Below are 14,432 nucleotides of genomic sequence, written 5' to 3'. Positions count from 1 at the left end.
AAAGTTTGTTCTAATGAGAAAATTAGCAGTGTTGAACGACTTCCCATTTTATATTTTTAGATGTTAGTATGCTCAATGCCACTTTCCACAGAACTCGGTGCAGAATTTGAACTTTTATCTTAAATGGTTTTTCTCCTTATTTTGTAGAAAGGAGCTGATAGTTTCAGAGGACAAGAAGGAAGTGAGGAAGCTGATGTGAGGCGTAAAAAAATTGAAGCATTGAAGGTATAGACTAGAAATGACATTAGAAGTGTTTTCAAAGAGGAAATTGAAACCTCAGTGATAGTTACATTCTTAAGTCTTGCATTGTTTAGCTTGCCTTCATTTTTCTTTCCCTATTATCTTTTACTTTTTCATTTCTGAAAAACAGCATTTTTCTATTATATATTTTTATGGAGAGAAATATGATGAAAGACTGGCATAAATACATGAAACTCTCACACAAATAACCTTAAAAAGAAAGAATGAACACCTTAAAAATGAAAAAATATGATTGCCCATTTCTGTGAAGATAAATGAAGTTTATGTATAGTAATTATAGGTAAACTTTTTACATTTATATTTTCATTAGACTGTGTTTATTTTCATTAAACACATACTCACTGAGCAGTGCTGTTTGTTATCCCTGGTTTAAGTGCTAGTTAGTGAAGGTACTTTTCTATTCTGAAAATAGTGAAGGTACTATTTTATTCTGAAAATACACACACATACCCACACTTTTTTGGTTACTGAGTAAATATCTTCACAGACTTAAAAAAAACCTTTCTGATAACTAACTTGTTTTTTTTTATTTTCAGGCTCAAGCAAATGCACGTGCTGCTGTACTAAAAGAGCAGTTAGAGCGAAAAAGGAAGGAAGCATATGAGCGAGAAAAGAAAATATGGGAAGAGCATGTAAGTTTTAGCTTATATTCTTGTGTTAATATTCTTTATCTCTTGACTGGTAAAATCAGCATTATAATTTCATACTACTTTTTTTCTCATTCTTCCTTGCTCTTCTCTTTCCTGCTGTCCTTATCTTTGGCACTCTGTCTCTTATAATCAAGGATGACCAATATGGATGTTATTTTGGGGTTTGATTTGAAATGAAAACCTAATTTATTTATTTTTTTATTGTTACCAAGAGCTGATCAAAGTTCCTGCGTCATTTAATTACAACAGTTCCTTCCTCCATTGATTTATACTGCTACCTCTAAAATCAATTAAATTCTCATGTATACTAGGGAATGAATCTATAATATATATACATCTGTACTTTTTTCCTTGGGACTCTAGCTTCTGCTGATATTCTTTTTGTCAGTTCTAGTAGTACCTCACTATGAGTATAGAATATATTTTAATTTCTGATAGAATTCTTCCCTCATTTTTCCTTTACACCTTTTTACATTTGTTCTCCTCAATTATTTGCTCTCTTTCTATCTTCTTTCCCCCTTGCCCTCTGGTAGCTTCTGTTCTACAGCCATATTTTTAGGGTTTGCTATTAGTTTGACTTTGTCTGAACCTTTGTGTTGTTTCTCTTTATTCCACATGTAAGTGAAACCTTCTGGCATTTGTCTGTCTTCTCTGCCTATTTCACATGACATCATCCCCTCTGGTTCTATTCATGTTACAGATGACTATAGTCCATCTTTTTTATAACTGAGCAGTATTCCATTGTGTATATAGATGCCGCATTTTCCCTGTTATTGGTTTTGCTGAAAATTTATTTAGAATTTTTTAAATTTGTATTTATATTAATAAAATACCATTATTTTACATAATAGTGTTTATTTTTTCATGATATAAGATTTTTTCCTTCAAGTGTAGTCACCAGAGTTCTCCCACCAGCAAAGCATCCATAATCCTCTACATAATCCTTTGTGCTCTCCCCCATCTTGTTTTCTTTCTCTCTGTACTGCTTCCTTCCATATGCCTCAGATCTGTGGTCAACTTTCAAAGGTTTGTTTTAAAGTTTGTTTAACATTTTGTTTGGTTTCTGTACTCTATATATAACTGAAATCATCCGTTTTCCATATTTTTCAATTCATTTATCCTTGGGCACTTACTTGGTTTCCATAACTTAGCTATTGTCAGTAGTGCTACAGTGAATCCTTCCTTAGGTGAGGCAGGGAATCTGGAACCTTCTCTTTTATGGAGATTACATTGTTACAGAACCACAAGAAAGAAGTTAAACAGGTCCCAGAAAGCTGGGACAGATTAAAGAGCCAAAATTCAAAATATAACCTATAATGCACAATGAGGTAAAGGTAATGATGGTCATTTTGTCTGCCAAAGACCAGGAGTTGCCTCCCATGTGTCTCTCCAGTTGTGTCTCCTCAGGTATCTCTTTCTTTCCTCTATGTCTTCTCCAATTAATCTCCTCTAAGTCACCTTACAGCAATACCATTTCCCTTTTTATATCACCTTGCTCTTTCTTAGCTGACCCCCATTTGGGAAGTCCAGTTTTTGTCATGCTAGGACTTGTAGTCCTCAGTGCCTGAGAAATCTCCAGGATGGAGATAGGAGTAGAGTCTGTAAAAACTTTTAAGTGGTGCAGTATTCCTCTAACAGCGTGAGTATGAAATAACTCATAATGCATCTCATCTTGCCTACAACTGTCTAGTCGATGAGACAGAATTCTACTTGGCTTTGGATTATTATGCTGCTTAAGTACAGTGTTTCTTATTTCCCTCTTTTCTTTCTTTGAAACATAGCATGAATTGGTATGAATCTGAAATAATTGCTGGGATAACTATAGCCTTTTTCCCAGAGAAAATTATAGCAACCAAATTTGTCAGAAATAGAAATAATTCATCATTAGCATCAGAATCAATTTCTTCTGTTACCCAAATCCTTTTCAAGCTTAACCCTGATCTGAAAAGTAATATGAGCCTATTTAGTACTGCATGTATGGGTAGTAGTTAGGGTCACTCAGCTTTTGTTATCTTGAGTTTATATACTCAGCATAAGAAACAGAAACATTTTGTTGCTGATTTGCATGGTGGGGCAGATTCTATCAAATAATCAATGTGAAACTCACTGTGTGTTCTATTTTAATCTGCTTTCCTAATGGTTAGTCTGCTGATGTTATCTTTATGTTCAGCTACAGTCTTGCTGTTGTAAGCTTTAAGGGCCTTTGCCCCTCATAGTTTTCATTTTGTCTTTAATAGCTCATACCAGCAATCTGCTTAGCACCTGCAGGTGATTACATTAGTAATACACGTATTAAATATGATTAACTTATGCTTGCTGCAAATCAGCCTTATTTTTAGAATATGACCAGCTATTCAGATTGCATGGGGGAGAAATCAAGTGTTTGATAATAGTCTGTGTAATTGATTATGTGAAGCTAATAGCAGAGCTATTCCATCTCTGCTACCTTCAGTATACACACACAGACTCTGTTGTGCCAACAGGCCTGCTGCTGTCCACTCCTTCACTTTGCCACCTATCCCTTCCCAAGGTAGAGTGGGTATGTCCTAGCTCATATTGTGAGTGACGTGTAGGATATTGGACTGGCATATTTGTCTGTGAAGCATGTTTCCTTTTCTTCTATTCATGAAGAAATGTTGTGATTGAGAATGTTGTGCTTCCAACAACTCAAGTTAATATATTTCAGAGAACACAAAGCATGAGTTTTATAATTACGTTTCTTTGCAAAAATCTGCTGTTGATCTGGAAACATGGCCCACAAACAACCATATAAATTTGATCTTAAATACTTCATGTATAATCATTTAAATATAAAGTGCTGTCCTCCAAAGAGGGTTCTGTTATGTCTTGTTTCTCAAGTCCTGCCCTATCAACAATATCATAATCACTGTCCAGGAGTAGATATAAGCATGTACTTGATCATTCAGTAACTGTGTATGTAATCTGTTGAGTCGGCTTTCTTATTTATTCTTTTGCCACCTTATTCTCATTAGTGCTTGATGCTTACACTGGATTGTATTCCATTTGTGCTCGACATCCCTGAATTGCAGTCCTACACTTGTAAGTGGAGCTGTGTAACCTACTTTTTTATCATTAAACTGTCATATCATGGGACCCTTTTCCTTGCAGTAAATCAGGAAGCATCAATGGAAGTTTGTTCTTTGATTAGAGACTGTATATTGAACGTGATCAGTTCCTCCTTTATTGGATTTAGATCTTTATTCTGTCTTTCATTTCCACCTTTGTTCCAGTCTTTGAGAGCTACCAAGTTATTGTAAAACTTACAGTGAACTCATTCCTGATCCCTGGCTTCTCAGAATGTTCTTATCCATAGTGTTGCCATCTAATCTTATGCATTCAATTATACACATCATGAGACCAGTCTGGAATAATGCTCCCTGTGCCAAGTATCGCTGGACATTAATGGAGTTCTAGAGTAAGATCTCTGCATGGTATGTTTATTTGACATAAAGAACACCAAAGAATTCCACTTATGCAGAGGGTCTTTTATTTCATAGTCACTATGTGATGACTACCGTAGCATGAAGCTAACTTTCTCTAAGCAACAGGACTGGAAGTTTCAGCTAGTAGTAGTGGTGGGAATGAAGAGAATGGAGGGAGAGAAGAACATGAGAAGCACCTCTGGATGCATTGTTTTTTTATTTCAGCAAATAATTTTTACAAATTATGTCTAACAATAGTTCAGCTTAGAGCAAGTGGTCTACATTTTTATATAATATTTTTATTATGGGCAGTTACGTGTTTGCATAGTAGTATATTTCTGCTTCCTTATATAACTAATTAGAACCAACCTCTCTAAGAGGCTCTAATCACTGTCATTACATCCATCCAACTCACCTCAAGGATTTACATATTTTTATGATACAGTCCCAGAAAAATTCCTTAAGAGTCTTGCTTTCTTAGCTCATATTAAAAGACATATTTAAAAAAAAAAAAAAACGGAACAGGCGAGAAAATAATGATAATGATGAACAGCTATATACCAGAGACATTTTGTGGGGGTGGAGTAGGGAATGGGGAATGGGATCAAAAACAGTTGGGGGGAGGGGGAGGAAAATGCACTGGACGTTGGTGATGGGAAACCCAAGGGGATTGCAACTGAGATGGAAAAATACACCAAAATATATAAAACTAAACTATTAAAAAAATAAAATAAAAGACATATAAAAAAGGGGGAAATTGTTTTATATATATTTTTCTCCCTTTTAATAGTATTTCTTAAGTAGTTATAAAGTGCATGCAAATGACAGATTTCATGCCTATATTATTGATGGATAAAAGCAATACTTTGTATTTCCTTATGTTCGTTCAGAAGATTTTTTATGTTGGCATCATTGACCTGAGGTAGTGAGTCTGGCTTTTTAGGTCCAACAGGCAAACAACACATTTTCCTTTGAGAATTATTTTATTGTGTGTGCTTTTGGTAAGACTGTCAAATAAGATGTCTGGCTTCTTTCAACTGAAGGTTAGGTAGTTCATCTAAAATAGACCTGTTTGAATTCTCTCCCAGGACTTCACATTTGTGCAGAATAGCACACGATTTGAAGTTGTAGTTTATTTAATCCTTTTAGATTACCTGATGAAACCATAAATTAGGTCCAGAGAGCTGCCCTGGTTCCTGTACTTTTGGAGGGCATCCCTTTAGTTTTATAACCCTACTGATAATCCTTTTCTTTCCTCTCTTCTCCTCTCCCCACCTGCCCCTTTCTTCTCTCCCTCCTCCATGAAAAGGTACATAGCTTTCACGTTATCTTTAAATTGCTGTATATTTAAAATATGAAATCAATATAATTATATTTTCTTAATGTACATTAAATCATTATTAATCATTCAGAATATAGAGATGAAATAGTACTTGTATTTACCTTGTAGGTAAATTGATAATTATTTTTTGCACACTTGGCTTCACTACTTGGTGCACTTTTGAGTTTCATCATTTGGTGGCACTGTTCCCTAATTTTTCAAGAGTAAGATTGAAAAAATAAAAAGAAGCTGTTTTAAAGTGATAATTAAAAACCTTTTGTGGAAATAGAAGCATTATGGAAAAGTCTTGAATTTGTGAACTTGGTGAGAAAATGGCTGTACTAAAAAGTCACTAAAGTAATTTTTCAAGCTCCTTTATGAAACTTTAAGGTTAGAGGTGTATTAGTATCACAAATTTATTTTAAAATGATTAAATTTAAAGTCTTTGCTTAAAAATATATATATATACTAGACTTTGGGTCATCAGTTTTGTAATAAATTGTGTTTTTTATTTGTTTTAGGATCTTATTTTTTTGTCTTCTGTGAAATTTTTGCTTGGTTAATTTTTGCATTTGTCATATTGAATCAACTTTCTAAATTAAAGACGTAGTCTAATTTTTTCTTTTTATAGTCCAAGAGTACATTGTTGTCTCAAGATCTAATTAACATTGATTAGCCTTAATAATCTGGCTATAAATAATATATACATGATATTTACACAGAATGCCCAAGCTCTGCTATACTAATAAGTTTGTAATGTGTACTAGCTTGAAACAATATTGCCACATCTCAGTAGTTACCCTGAATTACTTTTAATTTTTTAATAACTGACTTTGTTATCAAGTTACTGTAAAAGTTAATAGAAAGGTTTGTCTGTCTTTATTCTTTGGCTTAGATTTCATGTATCTGACATTTGTGTGTGTGTGTGTAGAAGAACTGGGGTGGAGGCCAGAGTGGTGTGGAGTGAGTGGATTCACTGGAGACAGAGTGGGAAGAATAGGCAGATCTACTGAAATACACTCCTGAGGAACAGAGGTTAAGACAGGAGAGCTCTGCTGAGTCATATGTGGGTCACCTCCCTGGCTGGGGATCAAATTCTGGCCATACTGGTGATAGCACTGAGACTTAACTCCTGGACACCAGCAAGACCCCTAAAATTCTTTGCATGTGCATTATTTCAACTTCTTCTGATCTGTTAATTTAGTTCAGCCAGAGGAAAGAGGAACATACACTAGTGTGTTTCCTAGTAGCATATGATATACACAACTTTTTTTATATTTATCTGCCATCTTTTTTGATGAGCTATGTATTCACATATTTTGGGTCATCTTTTTATTTTTTTAATAGGATTGTCTTATTATTGAATGTTCAGAGTTCTCTGAGTTTTGGCTAACAGGTCATGATAGCTCATGCAGATATTTTGTCCTGTTTTGTGTCTTGTGTTCTTTTACCCTTGACAGTGTCTTTCACAGAGCAATATTTTTGAATTTTAATGAAACCCAGGTGGTGGATGCACTACATTAGTGGCAATAAGTACCTCACTGGGGTCTCCTAAATACTGCCTAAATTAAAAATAAATTAATTTTAAGGAAGAACAAAGTTTTCTCCATTGAATTTCCTTTGAATGAGTTCCAGTGCATTTCTCTATTGTTAAAGATCAGTTTATTACGTTTACATGCATCTGTTTTTGTGCTCTGTGTTCTGCCCCACTGATCTCTTTTTTTTCTGTCACCTGTACAATATGTTTTGTTTATTGTAGGTTTATAAGTCTTGAGGTCAGGTAGTATGGTTCCTCCAGGCTTTCTCCTACAATACTATTTTGGCTATTTTTATCTTCTATTGAACAAAATAGATTGAAGTAAAGTAAAAGTTCAGAAAATAGGAATATTAGCATTATATTGCTACCTTATTTTCATAAGGTATTCATATTTCTATACATTTTGTCATCTTCATGCAGATGTAAATTTCCCAATGTGTTTAAATTCTTTATTATAGTTGGTGGCTAAAGGAATCAAAGGTTCTGATGTTCCTCCGTCTGTAGGGCAGAACGATGCAAGCTGCTCTCCATCAAAGCAACCGACGAAATGTTTCATTTCTGTTACTTCAGCGTTGAAAGAAATGGGTATGGTAAGTTTCCTAAAATTTAGAACTGCTCAAAGTCAAAAGATTAATGAAAGTATTAAATTTAATGAAATTGTATTACTTCCTAATCCTCTATTAAGTTTCCTAAGGAAAAAATATTTGCTTCTTAAGATTTGTAATTTTGTGTGGTTTACTCTGAATATTAGATCCTCGCTGCTCATAGGTTTTATATCTAGGATAACCTGGTAGATTAAAGTATACTACAGTGATTCTCTTTTTTACTTTAAAATAATAATGAGCAAATAAAATATATTTAGAAATGTGCCCCAAATAAAGCAAAAAACACTTTTAAGGCCCAGCTCTCACAGTTAACAAAGACTCAATTTTTATCATCTAACTTTGATTTTTAATGTCATTAATTCTAGAAATAAAGTCTAACTCATATTTACATTTATCGGCCATAACACTGAGACTTAAACCTTTGGCCACCAGGGAAGCCCCATATTTACATTCATTTGAAATTTTGTAGCATTGCAAATTATAGAGGATTCAGTGTAAACATGCTTAATTCAACTACATTTATTTTTTCTTAAACCTTCTACTTTTGAGTCTCTGTCATGCCATACATATAGTAAAAGAGTGGACTAATAAAAAGTTTAATCTTGGAAAATTATCAGTCCATCCAAATGTGGAAACCCAACTCTGGGGTTAAGGGAAATGAGCTCACAATGTGTAATAACAGCCTGCAATTCAAGAGATTGAAAGAAAAAGTACTGGATCATGTTATATAACAGATTAATCTGATTCTCTCCTTTCCTAGTAATTAATGTCTGGTGTCTTTTATTTGTTAATGTCTGGTGTCTTTTATTTGTTAAGTTTGCTAAGTCTTTGCAAACAACACTAGTGTTTCTAGAATATTAGTCTTTTTTTCTTGGAAATAAAACTGAATAGGAAAATACAGTTTTCTTGGTCATCCTCAAGAGCTTCATGTAAGAAATTGTTGTTCTTCAAGTAGCTTTGACATCTTTTTCTTTCTCATAAAGACTTTGCATGTGCTACATTGTTCACTTCAGCTGTAGATACTACTGTGTGATCCCCTTCCTGGTACCCAGTCTCACATCTCAGGTAGCTGTTCATCTCTCTGGTTATAGCGACTGCTAATTCCTGACTACTTTACTGGGTAAAATGCTCTTTGTCTCATTTACATGTATTTAAAACTGACCAGTACATTCTTTTCTATTTTCCCAAATACTGCAAAATTTGAGGTAATCCATACAACAAGAGGGTTTTTCTTGGTAAATGTAACTGACTTAAATTTTTGAAAATTTTCTTCCTTACTCTAAGACCTTTGCTTTCATAACTACTAATGTCTTCTTTTCACGTATTTAAATACTAGGTGGTCTGGAATGCTGTACTAATCAAAAGACAAAATTTGCATTATCACCAGTATAAGGGTCTCAGAACTTAATATTATTTTTTACTTTCTTTTCAGAGGGAAAAAAACCAATTCTCAATTATATTTAGTTATATTGTGTAATTAGAATATGTGTTTATGAAACATAAAGACAGCATCAGAATAACACAGCCTATCTTACTTTATCCATCAAGACTTTCTCTCTAAGAGAAATTATGAATTAATTTTCTTTTTATTTCTAGTACTGACAAAATTACCAAAAATCAGGTGCTAAAGAGAATATAGCTAAATATAAAATCAGTGATCTCAGAATATGACAAGTAATTGAGAATTGACCTTTCTAGTGTCTAGTAAACCTGTTGTGGTACTATTTATTTCTTATTGCTGACATAACGAAGGAAATTATGCAAATGTTTTACAGGAATAAAAAATGCACAAAGAGCAATTTAATGAAAAAAGTAAAAAAATAAGATAGACATTTGAAATATTTTTTTACTCAGTAACTTTTTACTCTGTAACTATTTTTATTTAAAGGACAGAAGTTTAACTGATACCCAGGAAACTTCAGAAGAAATGCAGAAGACTAATGATGCTATTTCAGTAGGTACAATTTTCAAATTTTCTCTGCTAAGCAATTTTACTTCATCATAGACTATTAAAACATAACTTTTAAATCTTTCAGAGTAAGAGAGAAATACTACGTAGATTAAATCAAAACCTTAAAGCTCAAGAAGATGAAAAAGGAAAGCATTATGACTCTGATATTTGTGATACTATTCATGAAGGTGCCAAAGAGCATGAAAAAGAAAAGTCAGTTTCCTCTGATCGAAAGAAATGGAAGGCTGGAGGTCAACTTGTGATTCCTCTAGATGAGTTAACATTGGACACATCCTTCTGTGAAAGTGAAAGTAAGTGTAAAAGCATTAACATTCCCTTTGGGCCTAGTACACATGCAAACTTGGAGATGACATTGAAAGAAAAAGCACTTACAAGGATTGAGAAACTGGAAGAATTCTATATATGTGAAAAATGGAGAAAACTGTTTAACCTTAACAATAGTCAGGATTTTTATTACAAAAATGTGTAGCATGAGAGAGGGAACTAATGCTATATATATTTCACTCATATTACTCTAACTCTTTCTACTATATTAGATTAACCTGTTACTAGGAATAAATAATTCTGGATGAGAACCAGAGTAGTAAACTAAAAAACAATCTCAGCATTATCCCTTAGGCTTTTAGCAAAGGTAGTGAGAAAGATCTGACTTAATACTTTTTTTTATTCACCCCATAAATATTAAGCACTCACTCTTTTTTTGTAATATCCTGACCACTGGATATACAGCAGTGATGAACAGAAGTGTGCTGTTGTGGAGCTTACGTTGTAAAAGGACATGTCTAACTATCAACTAACTAAATGCAGTTTTAACTAAATTTTTAATGGACTGCTTTTGAAGAATTCTTTCTCACATTGGAAGAAAGCTCAAAGCTCAATACATTTATTTTATGTATCCAGCAGTTCTTTATTGAATCCCATAATATGCCCCATACTCCTAAGTAATAAGGATATAAAAGTGATTAAGAAATAGTCCCTCATCTTTAGGAGTTTAGGGCTTAGTGGAAAGGGAGGGAAGTAAAGAGGCAGTTATAATTGATAAGTAATATTTTGGGAGCAATCATAAACTAAGATAAGGATTTGTATCAGACCATAAATCAGTCTTGGGAGAGCCACAGAAATTATTTCTGGAAAAAAAGGCTGTGTTAAGGGGCAAAAAGTAGTTAGGTAAACCTAAAGCCAAAGAATATGTTTGGATTGATGGCCAGAACCCAGAAATGAGAAAACATACAAAGTTCAGGGAACTGGTTATAATTCAACATATGTATAATGTTCAGAATAATAAGTAAAAAGCCTTGGAAGAATTAAGCAGATTATGAAGGATCCTATACATTTGCCTCATCGCTTATTTCTTTCACCTTCTGTTCATTTTTGTACAATGCATGTTTGTATGCTTTCTCCTTTCAGATGTATTTCCTGTAAAATTCCCACCACCAATTCACCAGTAGTCCCTTGTTCCTGTCTAGTTTTGATTCCCCTCTCTTCCCATCCCTTGCAGAATGTCTGATTCCTAGCTGCCTGCTGGGTTTGTTTTATTAGTAGTAGTAGTATGTTTTTTCCTGATTCCTATTTTGTTTTCCTATATTCTTCCTACAAGTGAAATCACCTAATATTTTTTCTTCTGGCTTATTTTATTGAGCATAATCCCTCCTAGCTTCATCCATGTTGCTGTGAATGGCATGACTTTATCTTTTTGATGGTTGAATAGTATCCCATTGTATATATATACACCACACCTTCTTGATCCAGTAATCTGTTTTGGGGCATTTAGGTTGTTTCCGTATCTTACCCGTTGTCAATAATGCTGCAATAAACATAGGGTTGTAGGTATTCTTTTGAATTAATGATTTTGTATCCTTTGGGTAGATTCCTAGGAGTGGAATTGCTGGGTCATATGGAAGCTCCATTTTTAGTAGTTTGAGGAACCTACACACAGTTTTCCATAGTGGTTGGCCTAGTTTGCATTCCCACCAACAGTGTAGGAGAATTTCTTTTTCTTTACATCCTCACCAACATTTGTTCTTTTGCTATTTTTTAACATGTGCCATTCTCACTGGTGGAAGGTAGTATCTCATTGTGGTTTTGATTTGTGTTTCCCTGATTATAAATGAAATTGAATATTTTTTCATATACCTGTGGGCCATTTGCACTTCCTCTTTGGAGAAGTGTCTTTTTAGCTCTTCTATCATTTTGTGACTGGATTGTTTACTTTGTTTTTGTTGAGTTGTATGAACTCTTTGTAGATCTTTATAATTCACAAGTAGTTTAAAAGACAATTGTAGATTTTTTTTTCTACTGTTCTTGGTTTCTTCTTTTCTTTTGTCTTTTATCATTCATTCCCTAGAAGTCTTTTTTTATTTTAAACAGTGTCATGGTCATATGCTCTTTGAAATGTAACACTTTTTCCTTTGTGCAGGATTCAGTTGGGTTGAAGTCTTTAAATATACTTTATAGTGCCGTGTTATTTTTATGCTCTATTATTAAAAATCATTTTTTGTATCTCTTTCTGATAGATCATACAGTGGGAGAGGTTATTAAATTAGATCCTGGTGGATCTCCAAGAAGAGTTTGGGGGAAAAGTCCTACAGATTCGGTTCTAAAGATACTTGGAGAAGCTGAACTACAACCTCAGACAGAAATACTAGAAAACATGTCTGTTATAAGTGGTAAGCTGAAATTAGCTATTTTGCTGATTAGAAAAAAACACTAAAAATCAAATTGTATTTCTTAAGATAATGGTTATTTTAAGTGAGTTTTTTGTAATTATCTTTTTTTTTTTTTAAAGATTTATTTATTTGTGCATACAGAGCTGGGGTACAGGCCAGAGGCTCAGGGGCGGCAAGAGGCTTCACCAGAGACAGAGTGGGGAGCAGAACAGGCAGATCGACGAAGTACACTGCTGAGGGGAGCAGCGGGCGGGTCAGGAGAGGTCTGCCACGCCATGTGGTCACCTCTGGGGCAGGCGGGAATCCAACTCATGCGAAAGTGGCTTTAGCTTCTCAGTGCTGCGCTTTAACCCGCTGCACCACCAGGGAGGGCCCTGTAATTATCTTTTTCTAGTAATTTTCTGATGACATGAAAAATGATTATATCTTCTGGGCACTTGCTATCTTAAGTGATAGTCTTAAATTTTGATCTGATATAACCTGTATGAAATCTGAAAATGAAATAAATGTAGGCAGAAGGAGCCAGAAAAGTAGAATATCAGATTGATATTTACATGAAAAAGTTGTAAGAGCAGTATATTGAAATGAATGGTGTGTTTTAATGTGGATTCGGCTTCAATCAGGAATTTGACTGACTGAAAGATATCTGTAGTAGGTATTACAGACACTATCCCAGGTCAAAAGATGAGTTGTTTTGAGGCAGAGAAAAACACTTATGAAAAAACCCATCCATGTTGTGGGTCTTGTTATTAAACTATGCTTAAGGAAGTATGTCCATGTATATTTTAGATGTTCTCGGGTTTACCAGTTTTACTTAAGTGATGAAAAATTTGAATTTTTCTGTTTTGGAAGTTGTGACTAGGCATGATTGTGATGTCACCTTTGTGCTGTCTCTGCTTTCCTTTTTCTTTCTGTCTCCTTAAATATAAGAGTGAAACTTATATCAAAACTGCCAGAAAAAATACCCTAAGATGGCCCTCCCTGGTGGCGCAGCGGGTTAAAGCACAGCACTGAGAAGCTAAAGCCACTTCTGCATGAGTTTGATTCCCGCCTGCCCCGGAGGTGCCACACGGGGAGGCAGACCTCTCCTGACCTCCCCGCTGCTCCCCTCAGCAGGGTACTTCGTCGATCTGCCTGTTCTGCTCCCTACTCTGTCTCTGGTGAAGCCTCTCACCGCCCCTGACCTCTGGCCTGTACCCCTGTTCTGTATGCACAAATAAATACACCTTTAAAAAAAAAAATACCCTAAGAGGTTAGAATTTTCACATCACATTTGAAGATATTAACCAGATATTGATAGTTTATCATATGTTATGAACCTACAAACAAAAGGGGATTGCTCTTTCCTTATTAAGGGTGAAACTCCTACCCACATAGCATTTTCATTAATATTAAAGGGAGAAAAAAATTGAAGAACATGTTTAACCATTTGTTTAGTAAAAGGGCAAGCACACAAAGTGTGTATTTTATTAATCTGTCATACTCAGGAATTTGGTTGGTTATATGCTAGGTTATATGCTAGGTAGGTTATATGCTTGGTTGGTTATATGCTAGGTTACATAAGCTAGGTAGGTTATATGCTTGTCACTTAATATTTTTATATCTTGGATCTGAGTCTTTTCTCAAAATGGTCCAGACTTTGTTTAGGAAAAAAATGGCTGTAGTCTAAAACATTTTCAAAAATTGATAATTTTGGATGATGTTACAGTCTAAGTGTCCTGTTCATCTTCATTCCTATTAAAACTATTTAAAAGCATCAGGCTCTAATTCTTATGTGTAATCTTTATTGCTTAAATATATGTAATTTAGTTTACAGTAATTCCTAGGCATTGTGAAAACAGGTGTTTCCTTTTCAATAGTCAACTAAATCATCTGCATAAAATTTGAATCTACTGAATTAATTTACTTAATGATTTGTTTTATTTCTTTAAAATTTAACTTACGCAACTATTGAACTTTTTTTTTTTTTTTTTTTTT

General features: G+C 34.2%; 1 protein-coding gene across 1 annotated transcript in view; it reads left to right on the top strand.

Moving 5' to 3' along the window:
* The window catches only part of NEK1 (NIMA-related kinase 1), a 94,302-nt gene that overhangs the window by 51,649 nt on the left and 28,221 nt on the right, over nucleotides 1–14,432 (top strand). Inside the window, exons 20-25 of the mRNA XM_012724792.1 lie at nucleotides 148–225; nucleotides 798–893; nucleotides 7,671–7,802; nucleotides 9,706–9,771; nucleotides 9,854–10,079; nucleotides 12,303–12,455. Coding sequence (XP_012580246.1) covers nucleotides 148–225; nucleotides 798–893; nucleotides 7,671–7,802; nucleotides 9,706–9,771; nucleotides 9,854–10,079; nucleotides 12,303–12,455 — 751 coding nt within the window. The remainder of the gene's footprint in view (nucleotides 1–147; nucleotides 226–797; nucleotides 894–7,670; nucleotides 7,803–9,705; nucleotides 9,772–9,853; nucleotides 10,080–12,302; nucleotides 12,456–14,432) is intronic.

The sequence above is a fragment of the Condylura cristata genome, unplaced genomic scaffold, assembly GCF_000260355.1.
Source record: "Condylura cristata isolate star-nosed mole 26May11 unplaced genomic scaffold, ConCri1.0 scaffold00014, whole genome shotgun sequence".
Taxonomy (NCBI): domain Eukaryota; kingdom Metazoa; phylum Chordata; class Mammalia; order Eulipotyphla; family Talpidae; genus Condylura; species Condylura cristata.
The sequence above is the reverse complement of the archived record's forward strand: the minus strand, read 5'-3'. Positions and strand labels throughout refer to the sequence as shown.